The sequence below is a fragment of the Brachyhypopomus gauderio genome, chromosome 4, assembly GCF_052324685.1.
Source record: "Brachyhypopomus gauderio isolate BG-103 chromosome 4, BGAUD_0.2, whole genome shotgun sequence".
Taxonomy (NCBI): domain Eukaryota; kingdom Metazoa; phylum Chordata; class Actinopteri; order Gymnotiformes; family Hypopomidae; genus Brachyhypopomus; species Brachyhypopomus gauderio.
This window is the reverse complement of record NC_135214.1, coordinates 35,505,083-35,517,582: the sequence shown is the minus strand read 5'-3', so window position 1 is coordinate 35,517,582 and position 12,500 is coordinate 35,505,083. Positions and strand designations below refer to the sequence as shown.

The 12,500-nt window shown below is 44.4% G+C and overlaps 2 protein-coding genes across 2 annotated transcripts in view; both read right to left on the bottom strand.

Annotated features, from left to right (window-relative positions):
• Positions 1-8,480, bottom strand: part of colgalt2b (collagen beta(1-O)galactosyltransferase 2b) — a 40,037-nt gene extending 31,557 nt beyond the window's left edge. Inside the window, exon 1 of the mRNA XM_077004315.1 lies at positions 8,164-8,480. Coding sequence (XP_076860430.1) covers positions 8,164-8,399 — 236 coding nt within the window. The 5' untranslated portion in view covers positions 8,400-8,480. The remainder of the gene's footprint in view (positions 1-8,163) is intronic.
• Positions 8,481-8,749: 269 nt separating this feature from the next.
• The window catches only part of LOC143513198 (uncharacterized), a 15,605-nt gene continuing 11,854 nt past the window's right edge, over positions 8,750-12,500 (bottom strand). The window contains exon 5 of the mRNA XM_077004317.1: positions 8,750-9,312. Within this exon, the coding sequence (XP_076860432.1) occupies positions 9,088-9,312 (225 nt within the window). The 3' untranslated portion in view covers positions 8,750-9,087. The remainder of the gene's footprint in view (positions 9,313-12,500) is intronic.

Below are 12,500 nucleotides of genomic sequence, written 5' to 3'. Positions count from 1 at the left end.
GGTTTAAAATGGACACAGCGAGAAAAAAGCCAGATTTAAAGTGTGCAGAAACAGTCTGAATCATGGTTTGAACTAACCTATTTTTTTGCGTTTTTTAAAATGAAAACGATTGAACGATTTATATATATATATATATTATATATATATAATATATAACGAGATCTACCAAGATCCATATATATATCGTTCAATCGTTTTCATATTTTGCGGATCTTGGTAGATCTCGGCATGTCATCAACTTCAAAAGTAGATCTTGTAGATCTATCAAAAGTAGATTTTATTGTGATATATATATATATAAATAGGTAGATAGATAGGTAACGGTGACGTAAAATAAGAAACAAGACTTTTTTGTAGTTCTAACAGGTGAATCCAGGGACGTGTGAGGATAACATTCGCACCAGAGCTGATGTGGACAGCATGGATAGCACAAGATGAATGTGATGTGTGTGTGTGTTTGGCACCTGCAGAACACTGAAAAACAGTGTGAGTGAACAAAGCTGGTTGTATATAGGGTGGCCACTTTTCAGTATTGCTTTAATTTTGGTATTTGGCTTTAATTTTGGTATTTTTTACTATTATGGATTTTACTTATATTTGGCATCACCTCCCCTCGCCGTATGCCCGTGCCGTCACCTGTTGCCATACCAGATATTGCAAATACTCATATTTCTTCCACACATCAGTGTTTTCTCTCCATCCAGTTCACTAAAATTAAAAAAAGCTCACATTAGTAAAATGTGCTACATTTGCAATATCTACAGACCATTTAGCAATTAATTATAACCTTTGTATAAACTTTAATGGTAAAACTCGGTTTACATGCTGCTGTGAAACAGAACCACCGCGTTCCGCCATGTTTGAAACCGCTGGGAAGCTGGTGGGGTGGGCGTGGCTTGGTCCCAGAGGCGGTTTCAGAGCTCCGTGTCAGTCCGGAATAAGTGACCAATGGAGATGGCAGAGGAACGCCTTCATCTAAGCCCCTCCCACACGTGAAATGTGTTCCAAAAGTCAGAAGCAAAAAACGAAGCAGAAGCAAAGAGAGATTCCGGAAGCAAAAGACCTTACTGGGAAAATCCAAAAAAACAAAAATAATGGAACCAAAAACTTGTCAAAATGCAAACGAAAATAAGTTTCAAATAACCAATTTTATTAAAAAAATATACTTTTGATATATTTTTTTCTGTTTTGCATTCATAACATATACTTTCTGCTCTTGGATTTACTTTTGCTTCTGTGGAACTATTGAAACAAAAATCACTCCATAAAATACTGGCCTCTCATGAACGATTGTTTTTTTTTTTTTTTTTTGTCAGAGCCTTAAATACATGGTTACACGGTAACACTTCTCGCGATCGACTGAAACTCCGCCCCGCGATCGACTGGTAGACCGCGATCAACTGGTTGGGCACCCCTGCCCTACACAATACACCCTACTAGGGGCGGACTGGGGAGAAAAAGTGGCCCGGGAGTTCCTGACAGACTGGCCCACTATATATATCTATATATGTGTGTGTGTGTGTGTGTGTGTGTGTGTGTGTGTGTGTGTGTGTGTGTGTGTGTATACTGTGTATGTTTGTTTATATCAGAGGTGGAAAGTAACTACATTTACTCACACATACACACTTTTTATGATTAATTTGTAATTTTCTGAGTAGTTTTTGAAATATGTAATTTTTACTTTTACTTGAGTACATTTTGACCCCAGTAGTTTTACTTCACTACATTTGAACGCCCTCACATTACTGAGTAAAAAAATATTGATGGTGAAAAATTAAATGCGGGCAGAAATTTAAACTTCTGAGTCCCAGAACTGAAGGCCAATTGTGTGGCCTTGCCTTGCGCGCGCCCTTTCCATTGTCTCATAATCAGGTCATAACCTGGTGCACTTTTTTCCAAAAGGATGAGATTGTTCTATCTTTAAATCTTCTATCTATCAGGTTCTGTGGGATCCTGTGGACATTTTATTTTGAAAAGTGGAATCCTGTGGGCACTGTATTTTGAATAGTTGGATTCTGTGAGCGTTTTAAATAGTGGAATCCTGTGCGCATTTTGGTTTATTTTGAGATGTGGGATCCTGTGGTCATTTTATATTTTATTTTGAGTTGTGACAACCTGTGGGCATTTTATTGTGAATAGTGGGATCCGGTGGGCACTGTATTTTGAATAGTTGGATCCTGTGAGCACTTACTTTTAAATTGTGGGATCCTATGAGCATTTTTTTATTTTTGATGTGTGATCCTGTGGGCATTTTATTGTGAGTAGTGGAGTCCTGTTGCATTTTAGTTTGATTTGTGGCATCTTGTGGGCACTTAATTTTGTGTGCATTTTGTTTTTTGAATAATTTGTAATTTAAATTTCTTTATTCTTATCATAGTGTTGTCCGTTGGACAATAGGACTGAAAATTGTTTGCACTTTATGGTACAGGTTGTGACTGTCCTTGTGCTGTGAGGAAGTATGTTCCTGAGCCCAGCTGGACTTTTTGCAAGTGTGGATGTGCACTTAAATACACTTTGAAATTGATTAAAACAACTTGTGCTGAATTTGGTTCATGATTCATCCATGCATTAAATAACTGAAAGTAACTAAGTAACTTTTACTCAAATTACTTTTTAAATGAAGTAATTTTGTACTTTTACTCGAGTAAATTTTGAGATGGGTAATTTTACTTTTACTCTGAGTAGATTTTAGGCAAAGTAATGATACTTTTACTCAATTACAATTTTTCAGTACTCTTTCCACCTCTGGTTTATATATATATAATGTGTGTGTGTGTATATATACTGTATATGAATCTATACATGGCACGTAGTGTATATGATGGCGTTTATTGTCATATGGACAATATTAATTCCAGCAATAATATGATTACAAAGCCACATAGTGGCTTTTAAATAGTCCATCATAAGACCACCAAACAAGTTGTTTTACGCAAAGTGCATCCTAAAGAACAACCTACAACTCTAACGTGGGTATTTCTTCCTCTTACCTATTTGTGGTGGTTAGTTTTAATCTAAGAATTTCAATAGCTTTAAAAAAAAAACAGTGCACAGTGCTCTGGAACCTTTAAGACCGCCACTTGCGTCCGTGTTAACCGTGTTAAGGTAATTTGTACATGGTGCCTTAGACGTTGCAGAGGCGACAGCAGTACATTTAAAATAACATGTTATCTACAATTTAAACTGCTGTATGTTTTCGTAGTCCGGCCCGGATTTTCTGGGACAAGTTGTTTTTTTTTCTGATATCCGCTGCATACCGTCAGCCCGCATCAGCTGGCCCAGTCCGCGGCCCGGTCCAACTCCTTCATGTGTTTACAGGCTCAGTCCGCGGCCGCGCTGAGCAGGTTAGTCTAACTGGAGCGGGGGAGGTAATAACACCGTTAAACAGCGGCGTGACTACGGGCCGGGGCCGCAGTGCGCGGCAATGGCTCCTCCACAGGCTGAGTTAAACCACCGGCGGCCAGCGGCCCACTAACCCATCGGCCCACCGGGGAAATCCCCAGTAGCGTATGCCAGTCCGCCCCTGCACCCTACTCCCTATCTTTTCTTCCCTACTGTCTCCTCTCTGTCTACTCCCCATTAATGAGAGCTTATCTGAATCATGTTTTGTGGCTAGACAATTATTATTATTATCATTAGATAATTATCTAGTCCTTCATGAGTTCAGTCTGGAGCAGATGCAACTGAATGATGCAACACACAAGGTTAGTGATAGGATTAGAGTTACGGTTAACGACAGGGTTAGGGGTTAATGACGAAGTTAGGGGTTAATGAGGGGGTTAGAGGTTAACGACAGGGTTAGGGGTTAACGAGGGGGTTAGGGGTTAATGACGGGGTTAGGGGTTAATGAGGGGGTTAGAGGTTAATGACAGGGATAGGTGTTAACGAGGGGGTTAGGGGTTAACAACGGAGTTAAGGGTTAACAACAGGGTTAGGGGTTAATGAGGGGGTTAGAGGTTAATGACAGGGATAGGTGTTAACGAGGGGGTTAGGGATTAACGACGGAGTTAGGGGTTAACAACGGGGTTGGGGTTAAAAACGGGTTTGGGGTTAACAACGGGTTTTGGGGTTAATGCTGGGGTGCTGGCGCAAGCTCTAGCATTGCCAGAGGCGGTCTTTGCATAGAGGCGTTCCTAGGCAATTGCCTTGGGCCCCTCCCACTGCAGCCCACTGTAGGGGCCCCCTGACTAGCTAACTTAAGCCTGGTTTCTACTTTCGCGAGTGACCGTAGCGCGCAACTCCGCCCACCTCGCGCGACCCTGCGCACGGTGGAAGCGTTTATACTTTCCGCGTGCAGTATTCTCCGAAACGATATGTGGTAGTATAAAGAAACACCCCTCAGAAACAGGGGAATGAACATTTACCTGACCAATTTTAATGTTGCTTTGTGTTTCAGGTTTAAATGTGCTGGAATTTAGGCTAAAGTACTTGAAAATGCTTGAAATTGTAACTGTTTTCTTGTATTACGTTAACAAATTGTCGCCGCTCGCGACGCGTCAGGTATAAACCAGGCTTTATTTCTCGCATATTAATGTTAATGGGCCCCCTAGCTAAATTCGCCTTGAGCCCCCAAATTGCTAAGTCCGCCACTGAGCATTGCATAACATTTACACACACAGACACACAGACACACACACAAACTTACACACACATGCACAGACACACACACACACACACACATATACACACACACGCACATACACATGCACAGACACACACACACAGACACACACATGCACAGACACACACACACAGACACACACATGCACAGACACACACACACACACACAGAGACACAAATGCACAAACACACACATACACAAACACACACATGCACAGACACACAAATGCACAAACACACACATACATATACACACACAGGCACAGAAGTTGCTGTGCATGACCCGTTATTTCCAAACACATGCACGAACACTCACAAACACACATTGTTGCACAGCTGTAGTCCGGCATCCATGATTAAAGATTTTAATTTATGCTTCAAGAGAGATGCGTCACCCAGCAATTAGAATGACAATGAAGAAACACATTCTCCAGTTTACGTAACAAGAGCATCGTGGGATGAGAACACAGTGCAGCAGAGCTGGCAGTAAGAAGGGTGATATAATATTGGGTGATATAAGGGTGATATAATATTGGGTGATATAATATTGGTAAAGTCTCATCTGAGAAACAAGCAGGAGATATTTTCACCATGTTTCACCATGACGCTTGTTGCTGTAGTAACATTTTCTGGTACAGTAACCCTGACTGCACATCTATGAGCTAAGCACAGTAAATATGTTATAACATGTTGGTGATAATGGCGGTTAAGGGATTTAACAAGGATTAACTGTCGACTGTGTGTCGATTGGGGTGTAAAAAAAGCTACCCTGTCCTAAAGCCCCGCCTCTCACTGCTGCCCTGTCCTAAAGCCCCGCCTCTCCTTGCTGCCCTGTCCTGAAGCCCCGCCTCTCCTTGCTGCCCTGTCCTAAAGCCCTGCCTATCCCTGGTGCCCTGTCCTAAAGCCCTGCCTCTCTCTGCTGCCCTGTCCTAAAGCCCTGCCTCTCTCTGCTGCCCTGTCCTAAAGCCCTGCCTCTCCCTACTGCTCTGTCCTATCTTGTTCTAAAGCCCCACCCCTTAGCCATGCTGTCACCACCCTATCCGAAGCGGAAAACAGACCATCCACGTCTCTACAGCCTACCATGGAGGGGAGGGGAATCTGGAACTGGGGAAAAGGTTAACACACACTCTCAGGAACTCTCTCTCTCTCTCTCTCTCTCTCTCTCTCTCTCTCACACACACACACACACACACACACACACACACACACGCACTAAATACATGCATGCTCACATAGACTCATGTTGTCACACTTAGATGGACCTGTAAATGAACACTCATTCAAACACACACACACACACACACACACACACACACAAACACAGACACGGACAAATAAACACACACATGAAAACAATCACTAACAGATTTGCTCAGATAGTTGAAATCCTCAGGTTTAGCCAGCCTGACCCTGCACACAAACGGAAGTATCCGGAATACCCTGCATTCCAGTAGTGAACCACCACCTCAGGTAAAACACCTGTGTCTGCCCTACAACACCTGTGTGTGCCCTGCCGCGCACCTCACTGTCAATCACATCTGCATCGCTAGTGTAAGGGGTGGAGCATACAAGTTCAGGAAGAAGACACATATTACTAATAAAACTCATTATGATTGACTGCTCTGACAAGTGTAAATTATATTCACACACTAGTTAACACCTTGTGGAATCAGTTTCACACTCCAACACACACGCACACACACACACATACACAAATGTCTCTTTCTCTGAAGTAACCAAATGCAGGCCTGTTCTGTGGGTTTTGTGTGATTCAGCGTGGTCCCACACACTCAAACCCAGATTCCCATCAACAGGTCAAATGGCTCCTCACCAGTCCCAAGGTTCACCAATCTCTCCTGATATCTCTACCTCTCACCCCCTCTCTCTCCTTCTCTCCCTCCCTTTCCCTCTCTCCCTCTCCCCCTCTTTCTCCCTCTCCCTCTCTCACTCACTCTCTCTCTCTCTCCCTCTCTCTCTCCCTCTCCATCTCTGTCAGGTGTTTTCATGGTGGTGGTGTCTGGATGGTGTACAACACCCATGTCCACAGACTGCACTGATATTCCGGGAGGGGGCGTGTCTGGTTTGATGGAACGCGGAACTCTTGGTTGCTCGTGGTGACCAGAGGGAACAGCTCCTCCCTTCCTGCAAGATCTACTCTTTCATCAATTAGTGGAATTCTTTTACACAGCAGTGAGAGTCACTGACAGCTTCATTTATTCAGCAAACACTGAACGCACGCACACACACACACACACACACACACACACACACACACACACACACACACACACACACACACACACACACACACACACACACTCACACACACACACACACACACACACACACACACGCAATGAGAGAATTCCTGCTGATGCATGCAGAGTAATGACAGGGTTTATGTAGATCTATTCTACACCATAATGCAGGAACCCTGTCTACCCACAATCCCGTGTAATTGATGTTTATGAGATTTTGATTTCACACCTTATAAAATGCGATTGCTGGATTAGATTAAGTTTTCACGTGTTGGGAAGACTCGTGACCGTCTCCTCCTATACACAACCAATAATTAAGCACAAACGTGTGTCCTATAACCGAGCGAATTATTATTATTATTATTAGGCCGCGCATTCTTTACTTCACCGAAGACCCAGCAGTACGGGCACGAGCAGAGGAGCATCCTCGCGCCCCGTAATGCTGGCACGCGAGACGAACGCAGTTCCACACACAGCACGCGCGGGCACTTAGCACGGGGAACCTAAATACACCCTGACTCGCGCGCAATCAAGACGTTACGACGTTTAAAAAAAACTAGGAAACTTTTTTTCTAAATTACTTTAATCAGGATAGGAAATTATTATGTCATTATAAATAGGATTTAATATAAACATCGCAATTGTTGCTTGTTTGCATCAGATCAGTGTATTCTGTCAGCCCTGTGTAAATATATAATGTATTATGTCGGTGCTATGTAAATAACTTGTTTACATGGGCAGGAGAGTGAGGTCTGTCACGAACCTTCACGACAAATTCCCAAAGCCTTCGAGAGGTAGAAAGAACGAGAAATGAACAAAACTACACAAGCTGACACAGCTCCATTAATATTGAAGGGAGGAGGATGCCATAATTACGCACGACACACAGGTGGACCAAAGGTGGACCGGTATTATTTACTGGTTTTCTGACGGCCCGACACCGTTTTGATGTTGGAGGAGGGACCCCCCGTGTGCACTGCTGAGCCTGTAAATCCCTTTGATCGTATCTTAACACCCAATTAGAGCAGGGCAGGCACGCGCTGGGAGCGCGCGCTTAAAACGCGCAGCAGGTCTGCCTCACGCTGACAGTGACTGTGTTCTTCTCTCTGAACTGAAGGTTTTAATTACCGCAACTTTACGTTTGGCAGCGTCATCAAGATCGCGGTGTACCACCTATTACAAAACACAGAGAATCCCTGGAGTTGAACCTCGAGTCCTAACACGACCCGTTAGACTAGTGTGGACAGGTCTCTAAAAGTACCACAAAGTTCAGTCTGTCCTCACCATATCGCGATCCTCTCCTTTGGGTAGTCCAGTCTGTCGATGCAGCCGAGGTAGTAAGGCAGGCTGTGGGCCGCGTTGCGGGCTAGAATGGCGATCATAACTTTGGGCTTCATAAGAGGCGATTCCCATCGTGTCGGATCCTGCGACAGAGTCATCGTGTCCGAGCGGGCGTGAAACAGCAGCGCAGTAACCAGCACGCACAGCACGGAGAATCTCAGCGCTCCTGGGTCCAGCATCGCGGCCGCGCACACACGGGACAACCTCGTCGGGGATGTGTGAGGAGCAGCGCGAGGATTTACCTCATGACGTGAGGGAGGTCTCCTCCCACCCTCATCCTCCCCTACCACAGCCACACTTAAAAAAGTCTACGCGCAACTCCTGTTTGTCCTGAGGCGCACACGCGCTTTATTCGATTTATTTATTTATTTTTTTGGAAATGTGCACGGGACTGCGTTTGGGAAACTCTACTGTAAAGCGAATTAAAATAAGTCTGTGTAACACAGAATAAAGAAAGTGCGTACTATTTGCTGAATTATATATTGTATGTAGAACCTGAAAAAACCTTACACTTTAGGTAACAAATAAAACAAAATTAACATCGTTGCACACTTGCAATACCTGCAGTACAGGAATATTGACGTGATCATTAGAAATACAGATAGCCTTTTCTCATTTTCATCCTTAGAGCGCGCAGTCCCCTGCTCATCGTTCTAATTCCATCTCACGTGCATCAACATTCCGGGCTCGTGGTGTCAGTCATGACATCATCCTCTTGGACAGCTGTGCACGGGACTGTTTCACCTTGTCACCTGCCCGCGCAGTTTTGAGACACGATGCCTTATTTATATACTGTGGTTACATTAATTATTATGTTTTCCTCGCTCTTGTTGACAGAACAAGCCGTGGAAAGTTTGAGGTCTTGTTTTAGGTCCACAGCGCCCTCTGGTGCTCCGCTGAGACACGTGACAAACGGGTGAGATGTGAGAGACACACACATATCCTCTCTCTACCTCCCTTTCTCTCTCCATCCCTCCCTCTCTCTCCATCTTCTCTCTTCAGCTTCTGCCTCCACAGGTCTGGGAGCTTGAGAGTGCAGTAGAGGATTTTGGCTGTTCTGGGAACTTCTCTCCTGGGCGATGCTAGGAGGAACTACAACAAACAAGACAACCCTGTGCATGTTACATCAGTGTGCATGTTACATCAGTGTGCATGTTACATCAGTGTGCTGTTACACTGTGTGCATGTTACACTGTGTGCATGTTACATCAGTGTGCATGTTACATCAGTGTGCATGTTACATCAGTGTGCATGTTACACTGTGTGTGCATCAGCATTTGTGTGTCAGTATGCATGTATGTGTCAGTGTGTGTGTGTAGTTTTGTGGCTATCAGGCCCACAGTGTGAGTAGCAGCGGGGACAGGACAGAGGATCCCTCTGCTGTAAACCGCTGCCCATGTCCGTCACTGTTGGGGAATGAGCACAGAGCCATCTTTTTAAAGGAAAATCACTAAACACGTGTTTTATGATTGAATTGGGTGAAGGGGGAACTCTGGGTACAGTGGGAAGCATTTGGCTTTAGTTACTAGGTCTGACATAGTCCAAATCTCTCTCTCTCTCTCTCTCTCTCTCTCTCTCACACACACACACACAAACACACACACACACACACACACACACACACACACACACACACACACACACACACACACACACACACACACTTTATGCTACGTCATTGTCTAGCACTCCTGGTACATGTATAATTGCAGTGACATTTATATTCTGTACAAAAAAGAAACAGTTTTGTACAGAATATATATACACCCATGTATAAAATGCAAAATGCTAAAGCCATGCCAATGTATTTCTGGAGTAATTCCAGAGTATTTCTGGAGTATTTTCCAGACAGGCAGAAGGACGTGAATGTACATCCTGTGATTCACACAGTGAGACACTCCAAACGCTGCCGGCACACACACACACACACACACACACACAGAAGACGCTTCATGAGGAATGAGAGGAAACTACAGTGTCTGCCACAGACAGAAAGGGTGTGTGTAAGAGTGTGAGTGTATGAGAGAGCTTGTGTGTGTGAAAGGTGACCTAGTCAGGTTAGACCACAAGTTAGGTGGGTGAAGTGTTCTCTCATACAAGTAGTGTAACAGTGACGTGAGGATGGTTAGTGTAACAGTGGTGTGTGTGTGTGTGTGAGGCTGGCACTGCAGAGAGAAGCACCAGCCAACGTTAAACCGCAGACACAACACAGGCTCTCTGTCTCCATCTCGCACACACACACACACACACACACACACACACACACACACAGATACTCTGATTTGTTCACACTACTACACACACTCAATTACATAACAGCCGTACTGAAGCACGCTAGTTGCCAAGCACTCTCTGCTAATCCGCCTGTAATTTATCATTTTATTACACACATGTTCACACAAACTGTTTGTTACGTGTGTAAGAAACGTAACACAGACCCCACACCCCCACCCAGCCAAATGAACATTGTGTGTGTTCAAGTGGGTGAAGATGACCGAGGCAGCCTTGTGACCTGCCTTCATCAGGACCTACTGGACCCAATCCTGGATTCACTCACGACTCTCCCAGTACTTCCTGTCCACCATCATCATGTCCTTTCTCCTGCTGGTCAAGGTTCAGGGTGTGTAAGATGGCCGGTTCACCTGGATGAAGAACACTGCCAACTGTCAGCAACCCCATCCCGGTCCATCAGAACTGCCCCTGCCATGATGAACACTAATCTTGGTCTGTGCATCCAGTCCCATGTTACAGAGAAATGTTCCTGCCAGAACCATCAGACTACGCTGTGTGCTAACACAGGGCTTCTGGGCTGGTATAAGAAACACATAGGCACATATTATTATTATTAGGTTATTGTATACAGTATGTTCTGCTTTAAATTATGGTATGTTCTACCGACGAGTCCCGTTCTGAAGAAGGAGATCGGGTTCTGCTGTGTTTACACGGTGCTAAAGATGAAATATGACTCCTGTTTGCTCTCCACCAGCTGTAATCTTAACAGCTCTGCAGTAAAACGCAAGGCCAGAGTTCTCTGAGAGGCTGGGTGGTGCAGGTGGAGGTGGTGACACAGAGGAGCGTTATGTCATACAGCAGGTCCTCCGCCCAGAGAGGGTTTCACTGCAGTTCAGTGGACTCTGAATTCAGCATGCAGGCTAGTTGGTAGTTTCTTGAATCAAATTATTTTTTGAAGTTTATTGTTGAACATGTTTTTAAGGGATCTCTGAAGAGTGATCAGAAAATAAACGGTGCAGCGTTCAGGAACTTCTAGGAAACAAAAGCTCTGGTTTCACCAGAGGGGTCGCAAAGGTTGACCTTAAAATGAGCGCAATAGCTACATTAATCCAGCAGATGGCGCAAATTGCTCAATAACGAAAGCGCTACCCCTACACAGCTGGGATGCAGGATTAAAGCGTATCATCCTAGTTAACCGCGCTGGAACATCTTGGAAACAAAGCGTGATGCAGTGAGTTGTGTAAATGTATTATTAGCATGTTGATTCTTCATCTTTGTCGCCTAATACTGAACTGGACCACTTGAAATTAACCATGGAGCCAAAACAAATCTGAGAACAGACGCCGTGATGCCCACTAATGCGTTAATGGCGCGCGGGGAAAGGCATGTCGCCTCGCGCAGAGAGTTTCAGAGGAACGAGTTTACTGCGCAGTGCAATAAATCTCTGACACCCCCACCCACGCAATGACTGTCCCGCCCATCTACAACAACAAAAAAATACATACATGCATATTTATCAAGATCAACGTCAAATACATACATACACATGGCAAGCGCGCGCACAGAAAACATTACGAAGATCTTTGTCTGTCTTTATATTTAATAGAAAACCAAAACATTTCAGAAAATAACATTGAAAAAGGTGTGAACACATTAAGAGGGCAGGAGGTGCAACACAGCCCACTGAGAGGCAAGCACCACCCAAACTGCTGGAGCACTTAGGTGTGTGTGTGTGTGTGTGTGTGTGTGTGTGTGTGTGAGAGAGAGAGAGAGAGTGTGTGTCAGAGTCACTACTGTCACAGTACTGGAGGATTACTGTTTTGCCATTTAGCAAGAATACTGCTGAGTGCGTTTTGCATGTACACACACACACACACACACACACACACACACACACACACACACACACACACACACACACACACACAGTTGTCAAGGTACTAGAGGGTGACTGTTTTGCTATTTAGCGAGAATACTGCTGAGTGTGTGTGAGTAAAGGAGTGAATGTGTAGAACTGAACAGTTGAATCATGTTAACACAGGACTGCT